This window comes from Danio rerio, chromosome 12, assembly GCF_052040795.2.
Source record: "Danio rerio strain M-AB ecotype USA chromosome 12, GRCz13ab, whole genome shotgun sequence".
NCBI classification, from domain to species: Eukaryota; Metazoa; Chordata; class Actinopteri; order Cypriniformes; family Danionidae; genus Danio; species Danio rerio.
Window position 1 is genome coordinate 32,965,488 of NC_141032.1, and position 21,271 is coordinate 32,986,758.

At 34.6% G+C, this 21,271-nt stretch overlaps 2 protein-coding genes across 11 annotated transcripts in view; one reads left to right on the top strand and one right to left on the bottom strand.

The window, feature by feature from the left end:
- Positions 1 to 339: 339 nt before the first annotated feature.
- On the bottom strand, positions 340 to 14,388 carry casp7 (caspase 7, apoptosis-related cysteine peptidase). 8 transcript variants are annotated; one of them, XM_087275109.1, is made up of 8 exons: positions 14,337 to 14,388; positions 13,172 to 13,282; positions 11,884 to 12,009; positions 8,883 to 9,028; positions 7,230 to 7,358; positions 5,420 to 5,595; positions 5,089 to 5,227; positions 340 to 2,020 (listed from the first exon to the last, which is right to left on the bottom strand). In XM_087275109.1, the coding sequence occupies exons 2-8, from the start codon at positions 13,279 to 13,281 to the stop codon at positions 1,794 to 1,796; spliced, it is 1,053 nt and encodes a 350-aa protein (XP_087131235.1). In that variant the 5' UTR covers position 13,282; positions 14,337 to 14,388; the 3' UTR covers positions 340 to 1,793. The 8 variants fall into 8 exon arrangements, with proteins under 8 accessions (XP_087131235.1, XP_087131234.1, XP_087131233.1 ...); XM_087275108.1 differs by having other exon boundaries at positions 5,327 to 5,595; XM_087275107.1 differs by having other exon boundaries at positions 5,327 to 5,595; positions 14,247 to 14,359.
- Positions 14,389 to 17,318: 2,930 nt separating this feature from the next.
- nrap (nebulin-related anchoring protein) overlaps positions 17,319 to 21,271 on the top strand; it is a 31,979-nt gene continuing 28,026 nt past the window's right edge. For 2 of the 3 annotated variants that reach the window (XM_087275390.1, XM_087275391.1), the window contains exons 1-3: positions 17,407 to 17,649; positions 18,144 to 18,238; positions 18,362 to 18,449. In XM_087275390.1, the coding sequence (XP_087131516.1) occupies positions 17,578 to 17,649; positions 18,144 to 18,238; positions 18,362 to 18,449 (255 nt within the window). In that variant the 5' untranslated portion in view covers positions 17,407 to 17,577. Of the gene's footprint in view, positions 17,650 to 18,143; positions 18,239 to 18,361; positions 18,450 to 21,271 lie in introns of all 3 variants that reach the window. The other variant, NM_001324547.1, reaches the window with a different exon arrangement.

The window sequence follows — 21,271 nt, forward strand, 5'->3', positions numbered from 1 at the left end:
TATGTATTTATGAGTCCTTAAACTAAATTCCACAATAATTTCCACAAAAATATTAAGCTGGCACAATGTCTGTCAAGCCATCAATCAACATGTTAGAATAATTTCTGAAGGATTATCTAACCCTGAAACCTGGATTAATGATGCTGAAAAGTCTATTTAATTTGGCTCAATAAATAAAATATAAAAAATCTGAAAATAAAAATCACTTAAGTTTTAATATTTCCTAGCATAAGTGGCTTTACTGTTTTGATTTTAATATTATTTTTAATATTTCAAAATAACAACCCCAAACCTTTGGAACAGTTAAAAATAACTACTTAAAAAACACACACAAACAAGTTCAATAAAACCTTTTAATACAATAAAATTGGTCTTACAAAAGCATTCATTTGAAGTCATATAAACAAAAAGCCCCACTTTATACAATGTAATAGTGACACATTGTAAACAAAAAATGTCAAGGCACTTGTTCCAAAAAATATTAAATATTTTTGCATTTCTATAAACATTACTATCGTCACTGTAAAGCAGATCAATTTAAAACGGTATTTTATCAAATAAAAAGTAAAGAAAGTCTTTCAAAGCAAGTGGATCTACATCTTTAGATATAGTTGGAGCACATCATGCATAAAACAAATCTAGTGGCAGTCATTTGGTGCACAGGCTGGCAGATTTAGTGTGTGATCTGGATGAACAATCAATAAGTGAGAATGAAAAATACAGAAAGAACCGAAAGAAAAGGAAAACCCATTGGACAACAAGCTCTGAAAACATCAAATCCTACCGTAAAGGTTGAAACCGCACATTACTGTAGGTCAGATTGATGATATATGGTAAAAATGCTCACCGGTTATGTAATAGCTGCCTTTGTAGATCATAGACGGATTCAGCACTAAACATAAGACTGCATGAACAGGCTATATGCATGCAGATGTAAATTAGTTTTTTTCTTTAGTTTACTCAGACTGAATAGCTTTTAACACAGGCAGGTGTCAGCATTACTTCACTATTTGCCACTCCATTTCCATTCATGTCCTTTCTTTGACCCCCTTTGGAAGGGCGTTCTGGAAGAACCAAACAAAACCAAACTAAAATGGCCATTTATGCTTGAAGTGTTTTTCCTTTTATAGATATTATCATAAAAAAGTACAACAGCAAAAGATTTGTGTGCTATTTCTTTTTTAAAAACTCTTACAGTATATAATTTTTTATGAGGTCTATAAAGGCTTTTATTTAGTAAGGTAAAAGTGCCAGCAAACTTTTAAATTTGGCAAAGCAACATTGATATTTGACACCGCCAGCTGACAAAGAGCAAATAATATATGCGACATCTGCGTTTTCTGGAATACTATGAACATGTACTGAGAAGGTAGTGAACTTAAACAGTGAGTAGCACAGAGGTGCCTGTATGCCCAGCATAACAACAAAAAACTGCTTTCAAACACACACACACACACACACACACACACAAACTTCCAGCTGGGGATCATTCCCTGAATGTTGAATGTCGAGTCGTTCGGTCAGTCGTTGTGCACTTGATGAGTTTCTCCTTGCCTGCCATCCTGTAATGCGCACCGCTTCAAAACGCTGCTTACATTTATGTAAAAAGATTAAGCTCAAGTATATTCGACTGAGGTTACCCTCATTATGGCGGATCAGTGACAAAAAATGATAACGGTTGGGTTAATATTTACTGTTAAAACAGAACAAATGAAAAATGTGCTACTGCAAAGTTCTGCTGTGTAGTGGGAAAAAGCAGACAGGGCTCAGGGTGCAAAGGTGGTCAACTCGGTTCAGTTGAAGTAGAGCTCTTTAGTCAACATGGACACCACACAGGGTATCTGTTTCTTCTCGCTGAAACGAGGGTCTTCCGACCAGGACTCGAAACTGGTGGCCACCATGTAGTTGACCCTCGTGAGGATCTGCATGATCTCTAGTTGCTTGCCGAACTCACTGAGAACATTGCAGAGGGCCTGGACAAACCAGGAGCCTCGACCTGGATTCCTCCACGAGTAGTAACCTGTCAAAACGTGTGTTACACTGTTAGTTTACTTCATGATTTGTTGAACTTCATTCCTGTGAGTCTCCCGTATCTCCCACCACCCTCCCGTTTTGTTATTTTTCTCAGAAAACTCCCATAATTGCACCCCTCTTCCCCAAAATCCCCCTGGTTCTCTTTTTTTTTTTTGGTTCAGTCACAACCCTAATTCGTTTAATGCAAAGGTAGTTCCAGTCAGTTTTTTTTTATCAGTTAGAAATAAACATGGATCCCTCAAACAATAGAAGTAACCATAGTAAATCAGTGACACTAGCTTCTTTCCTCATCATGCTGTCATCTCGAAGACAGCAAAGTCCACCAGGGAACCTCCAAAAGTTTTGCGAATAGGTAGCTAATACATGTTACAATGAGCTATTAGATATGCTTGTGTCATTTACATGCACAATCTCTCTCGTGTGCGCTCTCTCACGGACTCTGCCTGTGAATAATTCAAAGTGGAGAGGTCTAAAGTGTTGCAACTCATGAAAATTGGTCAAAAATTGTGCTGCCAAAAATTGTATTAGTTTTATCTTATCCTAACCTTGGCAGTTGACCATGAAATAATTGGGATAATTAACAGCTTGCTGTTTGTTAAGGGATACTAAAAAAACAAAGTGGAGGCAAAGATCCAGCTGACTCGAACCAAAGTGCAAAATCCTTTAATGCATGGCAAACTGTTGATTTCCCTTACTGTATGTACTGTATGTTTATGACATGATGTTACAATATTTTTACCCAGGGCTGAGCAACCATGCCTGTTTCAGAATCACATAATACAGTGTTTCTCAACCACGATCCTGCAGAATATCCATAGCTGCGTCTAAAATCGCCTACTACTCAATAGGTACTTGGTACATTCATTCATCCATTCATTTTCTTTTCGGCTTAGTCCCTTTATTAATCAGGGGTCGCCACAGCGGAATGGACCACCAACTTATCCAGCACGTTTTACACAGCAAATGCCCTTCCAAGTACTAGGAAAGTACCAGGTACATTTGAATTTAAATGTACAACTTGACTGTTAGAAAAATTTGTTCTATACAGTATGAATGTGAGTAGTATGAAAGGACAGACATACTACAACTGCCATTTTGTCATCATCACGTGACCTACCCACATCAGTTGTGTTGCTTCACTCTTATTCATGTATTCTCTCGTGATGCATCATGAGATAGCATAGCGTCCATCGTATGTGCACATCAGAATTATTATTATTATTATATTCGGAAATACCATTTGGCTCTCATACTGATTTTAGAGTACTATATCGTTTGGAAGTATGCAATTTCAGATGCAGCCCATGCCTCTTTAATCAAACACACCTGATTCAGATCATCAGCTCATTAGCAGAGACTGAAAGTCTTTTAACATGTGTGACAGCCAAAAGATTTAAAACATGTAGTGTTGGTGGTCCTCTAGGAACGTGGCTGAGAAACACTGACATAATACACGTAAGACTTGATAAAAATGTTTTCTCACTTTACAAACCACAAAAATAATTAACTGTGCATGACAATTAGGGGACAAATGGGAAACCACTGCTGATCTGTTATCTCTCGAAGTCTGCACCAAACTTGTGATGGACAGACGATATGGGCTGGGGTCAGGTTGTTAAATGTAGCTGTGTTTTTATTAAAACAATCCGCTTTAATTGTGAACTGTTTTTTTTTGGGCTATTGTTATATATTTATATTATATATATATATATATATACATATATATATATTGTCATATAGTGGAGAAATGCACAGCAGAACTTAATTGGAGGATTAAAGATTCTCAAAATTAATTTAAGACCACTTTTTGACTGGTTTTGGATAAAATACATTTTCTGTTTTCGTTTATTTGCATGCATTTTATTTATATACACACATTTTATAGAGAAGCTATTGACTTTACAAAGCACAAGAATATTTAACTGTGTAATTCAGTTGCTGTTTAACATATTAACCAACACAACCCCCAATTTTTTATCTTTTTCTTTTTTAAGTGTGTTAATTTAAATACTAATTCTCAAAAGCAGCAATATTTTTTTTTTGCATAATATATGCTTTGACTACTTACACTGTAAGAATGGGAGTGATATTAATGGTTAAAAACTATAAAAACTGCTGATCTAATGAAGGAAAGTCAAAAAGATATCTCATTTTTTGTTATAATTCACTGCATTCCACTGTTCAATAATTAGATCAGTGGTTCCCAAGGTGGGGTTTGGGAGATAATGAAGCAGGAGTCGCTTGAGGATTTCCAAAAAATAATATATTATTAAACTATTAGAATTACCAGATTTTATCCATAACCTGTAGAAGATTAAAATAGCATTTAATAAAACATGCATTAAAACAACATTTCTTCTTTCATTAGATTGGGATTTCTGGAGTTATTACGCTAGATTAATGACACAGCAGATTGATTTAACAGCACAATATAAAACTTTGGGACCTTTACGGCACTCACATACATTAAAAATAAAAGCCACGACTGAACATAGGATAATCTCCAAGTAGCGGTCTCAAAAATTAAACCAAGAATAGTCTTGTGCTGTAAATATTGCCCACCATTAAGTGAGGTTAATATTAAATAAATGAATAACGACTATAAAAAAATTGGTTGTAAGACCGTTGCACTGATTTTGTGTTGTCAATATGCTCGTTTATATAGCTCCTAATGATGTGTACGCAATGTTTGTATGTTTATAACCACCTCTGAGGATAGGGGTCGCGAGCTAAAAAGTTTGGGAACCCCTGAATGAGATGAGTGGATCAGAATGTGTGCATTCAGCCACATTACTGGCATTATAGACTTGTCGAGTTTCTGTTAGTGTCAAGCAAAGAAGGATGTAAAAATAAATCTAAATTCTGTATCATTTTTATCTTTAAAATGTAAAAATGTCAAACCTTTAATTTAAATATAACAACTGAAAATGGAGAATATTGTTCTTTTTTATTACTATTATTCACTGTTGTGATACATTGATGTATACTGATCAAGCTACATTTTATTGTGTGCAGGTCTAGAAGACGACTCTTTTGGGACAAGAAAAAAGTTACCTGGCACAGTTGAGTAGGCAAACAAGAAGTCTGCCTCCACTGGAATCTTGTGTCTTGGATTGGCATCTGTCTCTATTGTGTCATTGGGCGGTCCCGAGTCAGTCTGAACTCCATCGTCAAACTCCGAACCCCGACAGGCCTGCCAGTAAACACACAACGCCATGTCAATACCAGTCTAAAGTGCACTTCAAAAAAGGTAGGTTCACCCCGACTGAAATAGCATTAAAACAATAGACACCGTCGTATGTAGGTGCTCCATTTTCTCCTCCTTCACATCTTCCTCATCCTCCTCTCTCCTCCCCAAATCCTCCTGTGGCCCTGCTCCTCTTACCTGGATGAAAAAGAGCTTGGGCTTGCCCACGAGGCTCTTGCACACGTCTCCTTTGAAGAGCGAGGTCATGGTCTTGATGGGCATTGCTCCATCCGTGCCGTAAATCATGCCCTCCTCGCCGTGGCTCAGCAAGATGCAGGCGAAGCAGGAGCTGTCGCTGTGGTCCTCTTCTGACACTGAAACGCATACAGGTTACATACAGAAAGTCAGAATTATAAGCCCTCATGTGAATTTTCTTTTTCAAATATTTCACAAATTATATTTTTTACAGTAAGTCCCATATTTTTTTTTCTTCTGGATAAAGTCTTATGTGTTTTTTTGGCTAAAATAAAGCAGTTTTAAAAAAATTAAAGCTATTTTAAGATCAATATTATTAGCCTACTTAAACGATCTTTTTTAAAACAGAAATTGGGGAAATACATATACAGGAATAATTCAGGAGGGCTAATAATTCGGGCTTTAACAGTATGTCAAAATAAAACTCCCCCATTGACCTCCCTAGAATTTTTTTCTTACATACTAAGTTAAGCCACTCTGCTACCTATTTTTTATTCACCAAAATTGCCAAAAAAGCTATACTTAGTCCAAAAACTTAATTTGCCGTCGTTAACACATCTTTAAGTTTTTTTTTTTTTTTTTTTTTAAATCTTTGCTTAAATGTTATTAACCAAACAGTCAATGATTTCTACTGACTCCATAGAATATCTGGTAACACTTTATAGTAACTACACACTATGAATCATTTATTAAGCATTAGCATCTAGGGAACATATTATTTGTTAAGCATTAACTCTACATTAATAAACGTTAGTAATCAGTTTATAACTGCAGCTACAAATTCTGTATTCCTGACTTATAACCATATTTATAATATGCTCAGTAAGTGTACTTTCATAATTTGTGATATTTAGAATCATTTAGAATGAGTTAGTAAATGATTAATAAACTTTTGAAATTAACGTTTATATATCTTATTATTCAGGCATATAGTAACGGTTACTATGTATGTTAATGAATGCTTTATTAACTCAACTTCATACAGCTTTGTGGAAATATATTATGCTTTATTAATCCCTTATAAATGACAATTAAAAGCTTGGTACAGTATTCTTCAAATTTACAATTCATTCGTTCTTTTTCCTTTCTACTTAGTCCCTTTATTAATCCGGGGTCGCCACAGTGGAATGAACCGCCAACTTATTCAGCACGTTTTAGGATGCCCTTCCAGCTGCAACCCATCTCTGGAAAACATTCATACACACTCATTCACACTCATGCACTAGGGACAATTTCGCTTACCCAATTCACCTGTACCGCATGTCTTTGGACTTGTGGGAGAAACCGGAGCACATGGAGGAAACCCACTCGAATGTGGGGAGAACATGCAAACTTCACACAGAAATGCCAATTGACCCAGCCAAAGCTCGGTCCGGCGACCTTCTTGCTGTGAGGTGACATACTTTTAAAAAGTTTAATTGATTTTTACTTAATGATTATGCCCTCCATACGGCTGGGTAGTTAGTGGACAGGGACAAGTTCACTGGGTTTTTGAAACTTTACACAAACAACCATCCTCAAAACAACATACACAATGACGCAATCTTCCAGGCAATCAATCAGGCAGTCCAACCACATTCTGCAAGTGTTCCGTAACTAGTTTCAGATTTTTCGCTCTTACTGATATATGATTCTCACATATGTTCTTACAATTTTAACAAAACAGTTTCCCAGCAGAATTATGTAAGCCTTATTAGCCAATTTCATTTGTCAGTGTGATGCTCTGGGGTAAACAGATATTTTAGTCACTCACCTGCTTTAAGTAGCCGCTCCATATTCCTACAGGTCTGATCGTTGTACACTGCAACATCAAAACCCAAGCTTTTGAAGCACTTGAATAGCTCTCCAGCATCTCGGTCTGTGCCATTACGTACATTCATCCCTTCAAAATAAAGCACAAAGGTTGACATTAGTGTAACTGAGCATGAATGGTGAATGTTACAAGGCGCTTTAAGCAGATCTTTCCTGACTCATAGTCCAAAAACTCTACAAACTTTTCATAATTATGAGCAAATCTCAAAATTATCATAAAAATACAAAATTTAACAAATCACTGATAAAAGTTGTTCACATGGGTGAGAAAGCTTTAAATAATGCAGAATGGTCAATAAAATAAATAATAATAATAAGTTATTAAAACATTATAAATACTTATTGTAACAAATTTAGCTGTTTTTTTTTTAACAAATCAAGTCATTTAAAATGTTTTCAGATGTACAAAAAATATTTTGGTATCAATATAAATGACATGTCTATATGGAATGTTGAAAAAACTTTTTATATATATATATATATATATATATATATATATATATATTTAAAGAAATATTTGCACTAACATAACCCCAGTGAAATACAAAATGCAATAAACTAAAATAATTTTAATTACAAAAAATTTGAAAAAAATTTAAATAAAAATACCATTACTGTGATTAAAATGTTTTTAGAAAAATATCAATATCCACAACTGAAGTCAATGCAAAATTGTGGATTTGAGTTTGAATTGTTTTAATACAACTACTAACACTACTACTACACTGTAAAAAGTCCTGATTGCCTTAAATTTTTAAGCTGAATCAAATTAATCTTATCAGTAAACTTGTATCATGTTAAACCAATTTAAACCAGCTTGAGTAACTCATAAAATTAAGTTAGAACATGATGAACTAAGTTTAATAATTTACAATGACTTAAAAACATTTGCTGTCAGGTATAAGATTCTGACGGTATGATAACCTCGGATAAAAATATCACGGTTTCGCAGTATTGTGATTACTGCTCTAAAATATATTCTATTTACATGGCTGGGTACAAAAACCAAAAAAAAACTTTCCCTTTAAAACACAGTATATTTTATTTTGAGAAACATTTATAATGTTTTGGAGCAGTAAACATGTCAGGCTAAATGAATTATTGACTTCTTTGCTGTCTTCCACTTGTTTCAAAATGCAGATTTTTTTTACAATTAAAGTGGCATCTTTTCTGCTGAAGATACTGTTGTCCTAAAAAAACAAACCAAAAAAAAAGTAAATAAAAAATTGTACACATATTGAGAACGATATTGCAGAAAATTTTGACTGTTTTAAAACCTTGACTTTTCAAACCGTGGCATACCTTGAAAACGGTTATCATCCCATGCCTAGTCAAGACTAATTGATCATATAATTTTGTACAGTGTACTACTACTACTACTACTACTAATAATAATAATAATAATTAGGTCAAATATTATATCAAAATTTAGTGAAATATTGTTTATTATTATTATTATTATCATCACCTCAATAGAACAGCTAAATATAACAATTTCAGCTTTTTGTAATGGAATTCCACATTAACTTATTTCGCAAATCACTATCGATTGCTCACCATACAGTAAGATCATGAGATAAGGATGAAGACTCACCTGTCTTTTCATCAAAGTTCTTGTTATTGATGATGATGCACTTGCCGACACGCTGGTGGCTCATCTTATACTGGAATGTTGGTGAAACAATCCTGTAATGGCTTTCAGATTCCCCTTTTTCCTGCAACTTGCCATCATTCTTCTTACTGTGAGAAAGTGGCAAACAGTTAACAAACTATTACAGAAAAAAAAGAAAAAAACCTTCCTCAATCCCATACAATACGTCCCCAAATAGGCTGATCTAAGCATCATTAGGATTAAACTATTAAATAACTCCTCTGTCAGTAGATAACCAATCAAACCTTAAGCAAAACCCAACCAATGCCAGTCAAAGAACCAGGAAATCCAGCCTTGTAAACACAATTAAATCCCATTATTGGTCATAATATTCGCTTTTCTCATCTTCCACGATGTCCTAAAGAGAAATTAATCCACATGCCTGATGCAGAAATCTCACAGATGTCTCACATTGTCGAATTTCCAAAGGATCCGTCCAGATCAGTAGGCCACTGGATGTACAATATGTGCCAGTATTCCAGAAGAGCCTAGTCATCACGTTAGCCAACCACAACAATGGGCTCCTGCCTATACACTCTCTCCCACTCATAAACTGTACAGCGAATCACAGGTGTCCCATGTGATGCGGGCTATCAATCCCCCCCTGTAACTCCCCCCTTTAACTAGACTCAACCTCATAACCCATCTGAGCGCTCTACTACCTGGGCTCTTCATTAAACGGTACGCCACTCTGCATTGAAACGTGTTGCTCTTCCTTCCAGATCTGCTGAATTTATCCCAAATTTAAGCGTGGATTTTTTTCCGTTTGGTGTGGTGTGGTGTGTGCTGGGATCCTGACATGCTCTATACTCTATAAAGAGTGGAGCGGTGGCTCCGCTGGGCAGGGGCGGCGCACGCTACCTGAGTCAGCACACACGCCAGAGTCCCCAGAGCTTTCCAAAGGCCTATTCAAAAGCCCTCCGCCAGGGTCATGCAGGACACTAGCACACCTCTATTCACAAACATACTAGTGTACTTACATACTAGGCCTATTACAGTATATAGAGCAAGCACAGTTCATAGTGTCAAACAAGGAGTCAACAAATGTACATTCCTATACTCCTATTTGTGGAGAACCTAAATTTGGCAATTCTAAATATGCAAGAACTTACCTATTAATGAGCTCAAACGTTATTCTCAATCAAAAGTTATTATAAACATCCCAAAACGCATTCAGATGCACTTTACGTGATGCAAGACTTAGTTTGTTGGTCATGTTGTCATTTACAAAGAGGATTGTGGCGCCACCTTGTGTATAACAAAAATAAATTCTAATTCTGTCCTCATTTGCTCACCCTCATGTCGTTCCTAGCCCATAAGTAATTTGTTTTATAGAAGACAAATGGTTCGTTCTTCCATATGAATGAATGAGTTTTGTTCTTGTGTGTAATCTAGGTACCTTTGAGCTTCTTTTAGTTGCTGATCAATGCTTATATGTAAACAAAAGCCAAAGTTAAACCTGTTCATTTTGGACAGGTACCATGAATTAAACCACTCTTTATATTCATTCTTTTCGGCTCTCATTCACACACATACTTGTACACTGCCGACAACTTAGGTTACCCAATTCACCTATATCGCATGTCTTTGGACTTGTGGGGGAAACCGGAGCACCCGGAGGAAAAACCCACACAAGGGAGAACGGGGAGAACATGCAAACTCCACACAGAAATGCCAACTGACCCAGCCAAGGCTCAAACCAGTGACCTTCTTGCTGTAAGCCGACAGCGCTACCCACTGCGCCACCGTGCCACCTCCACTCAATTAATATCTATTTTAAAAATAATATTTGAAAATACTTTTGAGTGAAAGATGGACAAAATGTGTCTTTATTTGTATTCTTAATAGTGTAGTGGTTAGAGCATCAACACATGCTCTCCAGTGATCACGGCGACCTGAGTTCGACCTCGAGGTCCTATGCCAATACTTTCCCTCTCTCTGCTCCCCAGGCTTTCCTGTCAATACTGTCTACTAACCTATCCATTAATGGTGAAAACCCACCAAAAAATTGAAAATAATTTTTATTTTGGATAGAACTAAACTGCAAAAAGATGCTTTTCTGACTTAGATTTTTTTGTCTTATTTCTAGTCCAAATATCTAAAACATTATAAATCAAAAAGCATTTTCTTGAATTGCCTTGTTTAAAGAAATAATAAGTAATAATAATAAAATAATAAGTCAAATATAAAAACTTTTTTCGCTTAAAAAAAGCAAAATAATCTGTCAATGGAGTAATCTAAATAATCTTCTTCAATGGTTTGACATAAGATCATTTTGCTTACCCCATTTGCAGATTATTTTGCTTGTTTTAAGGAAAAACTCACTTTATTTGAAATAATCTTACAAGAAGGCACTATGTTTTGCTTGTCTAGAAAATGCTTCTTGATTTTGGAATTTTTAGATATTAAGAATATAAACAAGATAAAATATGTAAGTAAGAAAAGCTATTTTTGCAGTCTAATAGCCAGTGTAATACACAAAGTGACACTATTCACTGAATTCTGTGCCCTTGCTCAGTTCTACCATCATAAATAAAGTCCAGATATAATGTAAGACATTCATTTTGCTAAATTTTCATAAAAAGGCATAAATCGCTATATTAATAGTTTGTCTGCAATAAATGGATCCTCTAGACACGATGTCAAAAATACAAAGCGTAGATGTTCACGGGTAGAAAGTGAAACCCATAGGCTGACTATGTGCAAATGTGTTACAGAAGTAAATCTGGGATTGTTTTGGCAGTTCAGATTCTCTCTTTTGGAAGACATTTAACTAAATAAAATTAAACCTAGAGAACTTTTTACATTCACAAGCAGCTACAGTACACGCTGCATGAAAGGTTCAAAGAAATAATTATAGGCCATTTAAAAAAAAAACAGCTCACTATTTATGCTATCTGCACATTGATTGAATGGATAACATAGAAAAAAAAAACTGTCTCACAAGTTGCCAAAAAGCCTAAATCTCCCTTTGCGGTCAGGTTTTGCATCTGTCACGTCTTCTTCTCCGTAACTGTCTTGGTCCTCCTCCAACACCTCAATCTCGGAAGTAAGGGCTTCTTTATCCACTCTGGAGCAACAATGAAAAGAATGTCACTGATTGTTAACACAAGGTCACTTATAGGGAAATAAAGCCTAAAGACTGTTAAACTAAATTTTGTATCTTCAGACCATGCCAGCAAAATGTTAGGGAATTTAAATCTATCAATATAATTGCACAAAATAACTTGTTGTATACAGTATATGGCAAAAATGCTCAAAGTTTGCATCACATTTCTTGAGTTCACCTATTGTAGCTTAAGTGAAATAATTCACAATAATTAAAATTCTGTTATCATTTACTCACACTTCATATTTGACGGTTTGACTTTGTTTGTTAAACAATGTGTGCATGTCTGACAGCTAGCTCTCTGCAACTCTCACATGGTCAGCACCTGGATGGGAGACCACATGGGAAATCTAGTTTGCTGCCGGAAGGGGTGCTAGTGAGACCAGCAGAGGAGGCTCAACCTGCGGTTTGTGTAGGTCCTAACACCCCAGTATATTGATGCTCACTGAGCGGCGTCTTTCGGATGAGATGTTAAACTGGGGTCATTAAAATCCCAGGATGTCCTTCCAAAAGAGTAGGGATTTAACCCTGGCATCCTGTTTAAATGTAGCCATTGGCCTCTATCCATCATGGTCTCCTGACCATCCCCATTTCATAATTGAGGTCTCCTCTCCACCAATCAGCTGGTGTTTGGTGTGCAGTCTGGTGCAATAAGGCTGCTGTCATGTCATGCAGAATGCTGCATGGTGGTGGGGGATGAGGAGATTCCCCCTTAAAAAAATATAAGTCGCTTTGAGTGTCCAGAAAAGCGCTATATAAATGTAAGGTATAATTATTATTTATTATTATTAATATTATTATTATTAAAGTGTGTGTTTGTGTGTGTGTGTGTGTATGTTTGTGTTCTATCAAACCAAACACTCAACTGGTTTGTAACATATCAAGGCTGACTAAAGGATGACAGAATTTTCATTTTTAAGTGAACTATCCTTGCAAAGATGATTTCAGAATTGATTCTGTCTTTTGAGAGACAATTAACTAAATTCAATTAAACCTTGAGAATGTTTTATGTTCACGAACAACTAGACTACAGGTACATCCTGCATGTAAGGTCACATTCAGAGAAAGCATAATTATGAGGCATTTAAAAAAAAAAAAACGGTAAGGTCACTATTCGTGGTACCTGCACATTGCTTTTGGGTCAGGTTTTGCATCTGTCACATCTCCTTTTCCGTAATTCTCTTGGTCATCCCCTGACACCTCGTTCTCGGAAGTAAGGGCTTCTTTATCCATTCTGGAGCAAGAATGAAAAAAAATTCACTGATCTGATTGTTAACACACGGTCACTTATAAGGAAATCAAGCTTTAAAACTATGGGGATTTTTTGACTTCTGGTATTCAAAGTATTTTCTTGACATGGCCACACCTTTCCTTACTGAGGTCTACTTGGCTACTGTAACCGTTCAGTTGTTTTTAACAAAAAATGTCTGTGGGTACTCTGGTCTCTTTCAGACATCAAATTAAGAATTAACAACATAAAAAACGTGCTCATATTCACCATGATTGTATTGCAAATAACTCTACATGTATTACAGTACATCTCTAATGTTCTGTTTACAGTACATGGGGAATTTCTTCAAGCAGTTGCCCTACTACAGCTACTCATCATCAGTTATTAAGTAATTAAGCTTTTACTTTCACTTCATAGTGTCACCTTAACTGTATGTTTAATTGACCCATTTATTAAGTAGTAATAGGTGTAAAAGTTTATAGCTCGGGGGGACAAATTTAACTTACGTGTTTATGTAACGTTATGAATGTTTAAGCCAAAGAAGTAAGCTTTGTGACATTATGGAAATATGATAAAAACGGATCACTGCTAACGTTAAAGCTTTAAGTTGTCAAGTTCAACATATTATTACGTAAATAACGGATTATAGATGTTGATAATATAATACATAGCCATTTCTGTTATCATAACTCTTGAATACATTGCAAAGGAGGTTAAAAGCTCTCCGAAGGTAATTTGACCTGGTTAGTACCTGTCTTTTTTATAATCCTTGTAATTCGCAACATTTGAATATTATTAAATACAGGCCCACACAAAGAATTAAATCGTTAACGCTTCATAATGCAATCGTTAGCAACGCAACTCAATTTGATTCTGTACAGTTGATGGACTAAACAACGATGGTTTAGTTAAGCATAACAGGCTAATGTTTTCATGATATTACAGTCTCCTAACTCTTCAAACTTACATTTCTGACGAATCAGCCTCAGTCTTGTATTCTGCTATTCCAAATAAACGTTGTAAGTACTACACAGAGAAAACGAAACTACTTTCAAACCTGCGATCCTCCACTTCCAGTCTGACTCAGAGATCCGTGTATTTAAAGAAACAGGCACTTCAGAAAACTTTGCTGCGCAACTTCCTGTTAGTGTTCCCGTTTATACACAAGAATAGAGTTCGGAAAAATGAAAGTCATATATACAGTATATATAAACATGGTTTTATAAATATTGTATATAGACGTAAAGTAGGCTATAATATGAAATATAAAAAATATAATATAATATAATATAATATAATATAATATAATATAATATAATATAATATAATATAATAGGCTAATATTAGTGTAATGAGTTATCAACCAGACATCATGTCAAATAACTGTTTTTGTAAATATTATTTATAAATTTTCCAATTACGTAAAGGAATGAAAAACTAATATAATTTGTCTTATAATTAACTTGAAGAATGCAACACCCTTGTGATGACTTTGACCTTGGAAATGATGTCTTGTATTATCCAATTATTCATTCATTCTTTTTCTTTTTGGCTTAGTCCCTTTATTCATCAGGGGTTGCCACAGCGGAATGAACTGCCAACTATTCTAGCATATGTTATTAAGCAGCGGATGCCCAGCACTGAGTGCAACCCAGCACTGGAAAACACTCATACATTGCATTTACACACATACACTATGGCCAATCACAGCTTATTTAATTCACCTAAAGTGCGTGTCTTTGCACTTGTGGGGAAAACCGGAGCACCCGGAGGAAATCCATGCAAACTCTGAGGCTCGAAACAGCAACCTTCTTACAGTGAGACCACTACGTCACCGTGTCGCCCTATATTTTCCAAATATTATATTTAAAATTGTTAACACCTGATATTCTCTTTAGCACAGGGGTGGGCAAACTCGGTCCTGGAGGGCCCTGGTGGGCAACACTAATCAAACACACCTCAGTGTCTTCAAGATCACTATAATTGTAGAACCAAGTGTGTTTGATTAGAGTTGGCCCTCCAGAACCGAGTTTGCCCACCCCTGCTTTAGCATCAACCACAGAAGCTGTGTATAGGCATATTCTATATTTTTTAAGGTAGCCACTTCTCATGGAAAAAAAAGTACATTTACATTTAGAAACAAAATATTTTATTTTCAGAATATGCCAGCAGAATATTATAGAATTTAAGTTAATCTAACTGCACAAAATAACTTAGCATTTGTCTTATATGGCAAAAAATGCACACAAGTTAAGCACATAAGTATCTCCGCAACACTTTATTATACAATCAGCTTCGTCTGTGATATAAAAAACCATGCATTGATAGTACCTACAATAGGTTTGGCACAGTGCCATCACAATTAGCGTTATACATATCAAGTTTCACTTTTTCTTGAGGTCGCCTATTGTAAATGAAGTGAAATATTTCACCCAAAAATGAACATTCTGTAATCATTTAGTCACCCTTCATTTGAATTTGACTTTGTTCTGTTGAACACTGTTTTGGAACAAGTCAAGGATGAGTAAATAATAACAGAATTTTCGTTTTTGGGTGTAAACTGTCCCTGCAAAGATTTTAAAAGAATCTACTTCAGATTTGAATAGGTTTTCTATGGGACCATAAACTTAAAAACTGTGCCTTGTTTATAGAATTATACACATTTACTTTAAACTATGTCACTTACGTAGATATAAAATCCTAAATAAGCCTTTATAGTATAAGGCAGGGCCCAGGAGTTCCCAAACTTTTCAGCCCAAGACCCCTGAAATAACAATGCCAGTGACTCACAACCTGCAAATTCCTTGGAGGTTTTTATAAACATACAAACGTTGCGCACACAAATGTAGGCCTATATAAACACATGCATAATAACAACACAAAAAGTGCAACAGCCTAACAACCATTCAATTTTTTTATAGTCATTTATTAATTTGTTTAGTTTAATTTTAGGGGCGAAGTGGTGGTGCAGCGCTGCTGCCTCACAGCAAGAAGGTCGCTGGTTTGAGCCTCGGCTGGGTCAGTTGGCATTTCTGTGTGGAGTTTCCATGTTCTCCCCCTGTTTGTGTGGGTTATTTCGGGGTGCTCTGGTTTCCCTGACAAGTCCAAAGATGTGGTATAGGTGAATTTGGTAAGCTAAAATTGTCCATAGTCCATGAGTGTGTTTGGGTGTTTCCCAGTGAGGGGTTACAGCTGGAAGGGCATCCTCTGTGTAATACATATGCTGCTAAGTTGGCGGTTCATTCCACTTTGGCAACCCCAGATTAATAAAGGCACTACGCCAAAAAGAAAATGAATGAATGAATGAATGAATTTAATTTTAACCTCTGGTGGACACAATGTTTTCAGCACAAGTCTATTCTTGGTTTAATTTTGGAGACCGCCGATCAGAGATCATCCACGATGTTCAGTTGTGGCCTGTATTTATTTTTAATGTATTCGATTGCCATAAAGATGTCAGAAAGTTTAACCTAGTGCTATAAAATCAATCTGCAGCAGCTGACACTATTGCTGTACTGTCTAATGTAAACACACCAATCCTATGAAAAAAAAAATTAAATAAAGGCTAACGGCTTTTCATTTGCATGTTTTTGTCTTCAACTATTAAAAACTGCTGTATTTATGGTTTAATAAAATTGATTTATTTTGGAAATCACCAAGCAAGCCCCTGTCATTGTCCCGCAACCCCCACTTTGGGAACGACTGGTATGCATGTAAGGGGTTTACTACAAAAAAAGCAGTAAATGTGGGTGCTTTAGAAATCTTTAATGAACTTAATCACATTTTATATTATGTTATCAAATAATGAAATATTTAAAATGACCAACCATCAGCTTGATGTTTGAAGATGATGCACGAAAGCACGAACAATTAAATCTTATTTGAGAACATGACGCCATACAGTGCACATAGGCTACTAGAAAGAAAAGATTTCATAACACGTGGACCAATCCAGCCGTGACTTCATTCACCTATTTAGAGCTCGTCTGAAGGCTCTGACTAACATACTCAAAAGTGAACAACACTGTGATCACAACTCAGTGACCGCTTCGACTATAACTGACAGCTGGTCAACCAGTCAGCTGATCGGCCACAGCTAAAGAGAGCTGGAACTGACACCTACTGCCATCTACTAGACCGGCTCTCAATCCCAGAGCACATCTAAGTTTAACACAGGACAGAGACTGACACACAAGTGGGGACAAGGGACTGTCTGGGACGCCTTGCTGTTCCTATACCGTTGCTGGTAGAAGCTCTTTTATTTTTCTCTGGATTTTGGCTTTTAAATTGGATGAAATATGAATGTTCAGAAGTGCGCCAGGTGTGGGTTTGTGGTATACCCAGCAGAGAAGGTCAATCTTATTGGTCAGGTAAGGCTTTACATGTGTGTCAGTGCACTTACGATTTGAAATAACAGTTTTTAGATAATCATAAGTACTTTTTAGTTTGGTAACTATGTTTTTTTGAAACAAGCAAGACCATGTGGAACTAAATAAAGAGATAGTTCACCTAAAAATGAGAGTTTATTCACTCACATTAAAGTGTTTTCAAACTTTTATGACTTTGAAAAACTAATGAAGATGTTTTAAAGAAAGCTGAAGACCTGCAACCATTGACTTTCATAATAGGAAACCCAAATACTATGGGAGTTAATGGTTACAGATTTCCAGCATTTTTCAAAACATCTTTTTTTTGTGTGTGTTCAACAGAAGAAATACTCTCAAATAGTTGTAGAACAAGTAAAGGTTTCAGTTTTGTGTGAACTATCTCTTTAAGCTAGACAGATCTTTAGGAGGAGGAATTTAAAATACAGATTTATATTGTTGAATGTTTCACATTTATACGTCCCTCTTTTCTCTTTCAGAACTGGCACAAAGCATGTTTTCACTGCGAGGTTTGTAAGATGGTTCTGACTGCCAATAATTATGTGAGCCATCAGAAAAGACCATACTGCCAAGTGTAAGTTTGTTTTTGGCTTGGATTTTATTTATAATCAATGCATTGTTTTTCATTGCTTCAGTTCGTACAATTTGTTTAAGTTATTTGTTGAATATGTAATAATTTATCTCTCATATCTCACAGGCATAACCCAAAGAACAACACTTTTACAAGTGTTTATGAGACACCAGTCAACATCAATGCAAAGAAGCAATCAGAGGCGGTCAGTGAGGTGAGGTTTTGTTTACACCGCGGACACCAAAAAAAAACATTACCAAGAACCTCATACACCTTTTCTGTTTTTTCTAACATTACTTGATTTTGTAATACTATGAGGTAATTCACACAGTTTCAATTTACTAGAACTTCTATGTTAAGCTGCTTTGACACAATCTACATTAAAAGAGCTGTAAAAATAAACATGATTTGATTTGAATTAATTTAATTATTAAAAAGGTGTAATGTACGTTCAGTTGATTATTATTTTAAAGTAAACACCATTTTTAAGCTGTTTGTTATTCTACATATTACAGTACTTGACATTTTACCAAATACTGTATAGTACATACTGTATTTATGATATAATATTACAGATGTTTTTATTTTTATTTTTTACACTGTAATAAATGCTGGGTTCCTCACAATTTATTCCTGTTGGCCCAACACAAATTGATTAAGTTAACTTAACACTTTTAACAAGTTTATGTGGGTTGAACATGAAAAAAATTGTCCCAAAGAAATCTGAAGAATTGTGTTGTTTCAGCTCATTTTAATTAAGAAGTTTGAACGAGCAAAAAAAAAAAATAAATAAAAAATTGAGTGTATATTAGAAAGTGAAGATTGTTTTATCAATTATCTTAGAGACTTAAAAAAATATTTTATGTTAGATATACTACTGATACTGTGAACTGCTTTTGAACACAAGAAATTGGAACATGTAAATTTTTAAAACCTGACCTGTAAAAAAATAAATAAATAAAATAAATATATATATACAGTGCTCAGCATATATAAGTACACCCCTCACAAATCTCTCTTTTAAATTAATTTTTTAATATGAAGCTATACAATATTATATGTGTGCATACGCATTAGATTAGTCAGTACTGAAGACAAATCTGGAGCTTATCTAACAAAATAACAACAATAATGGTTCAAAAACTCATACAGCCAAATTAAAGTGTTATAGAAAAATATTAAGTACAAATTTTAAAAACAATTTTAATAATCAAGAGAAGCAAAAGAAAATAGAAAAATTTAGGTCAAATTTTATAGGTTGTAATTTTTTGCAACATTTGTATTTTAGCAACATTTTTTAATTAAATTTTTCATGAATTTAATTGTATTATCTTTCAATTTCTAAAGATGTTTGGTGACTAAAATATTATTTTAACAAATATGTCTGTTTAATGAATCTCTTTTGTTTAAATGCTCTAAAAATACATTGCCTATATTCACTGAGAAATGGATAATATTCATTTTCGAAATGGGGTGTACTCAATTATCCTGAGCACTGTATATAAAATAAAATCTAATATAATTTTCTTAAATGAAACCATACAGATTCAGAGAAACCTTGCACTTGGACTATTTAGGCTGCCTCTTGGTGGTCCATGTACTTGCTGTCTGGCTATTTCTTTCCAATTTACAAGCAAAAAACTATTTAAACATAATGCAATCTGGGTCGTTTAGCTTGTAATACCCCCTATATGAGCTGGGTCAAAGGGCTGTTTTTAGGAGAGCTTAAAGGCCCCGGTGACTCTACAGGTTTGGAATGAGAACTGCATCTCTCCGGTTATTTCTGTGGTGTGACACGATACTCTTCTCGGGCCTTCTTTATGTATTTGCTGTTTAAATTTATACCACATCAACAGCCCACCTCTCTTCCTTTCTTGCTTCCTTTCCCTCCCTCTCTCCCTCCCTTTCTCTGAATCCCTCTCAGCTGCCCCCGTCTGTCAGTGGTCTTCACGCAAACTGACAGAGCGCAGACCACCATACTGTACTTCCAGATCAAAAGCATGTTTTCATTCAGAAGATCACTGATGCTGCCATTCTGTGAATATGTGAATATGGCCTGTGATTGTCGAAATCAAACACAGATCACATTTTGTGAATGTTTTAAATATTCTGGCAGTTAAAATAAAAGTACAGGATATGATAAATAATTATAACAAACTGAAATATTGGAATAAACATCTAACTGTACAGTACTTTAATATTTCCCATTGTACAACTTTTATAACAGCAAGCCATCCTGACATTCAGTTTAAATTGTAATTTAATGGCTAAACTAAGTTAACGTTAACTAGGTTAATTACATAAGTCATTGGACTGAACATTTGTTCAGTCGCCAATCAAAAAAATAAAAATAAAAATTTATATATATATATATATATATATATATATATATATATATATATATATATATATATATATATATATATATATATATATATATATATATATATATATATATAAATGTAATATATATGTATAAATGTAATATATATAATAAAAATGTATATATATATATATATATATATATATTTTTTTTTTTTTTTTTTTTTTCCTTTTTTAACTCTTAAAGAGGCTAATAATTTTCACCTTAGCAATTTTCATTTTATTTTTATAGCCAAAATGAAAGAAATGAAATTTTATCCAGGAGAAAGATATAATATAAATATAATATAAATACAGTGTAACACATTACATGCTCTGCTAAACATTGCATAACAAATATTTAAAAAAATACAAATTTTACAGGGCTAATCATTTTGTCTGGTCTTACTAAATTATAATCAATGGTTGACAAATGGGTAAATTTAAATATTTAAAGTGACAATAACTTAAAGATTATCTTATCAAAGATTCTTGTTCTGAATAAGATTTATTATTATTATTATTATTTTTATTTATTTATTTATTTTCCCTAATTTAATTGTTTTCCTTATTGTAATAATGAAATATATAAACACGTTAATACTAAAACTATCTAGTTAAACTTTCTACAACTCAAAAAAAAAAATGTTGAAACCACATTAACCTATTAAAATA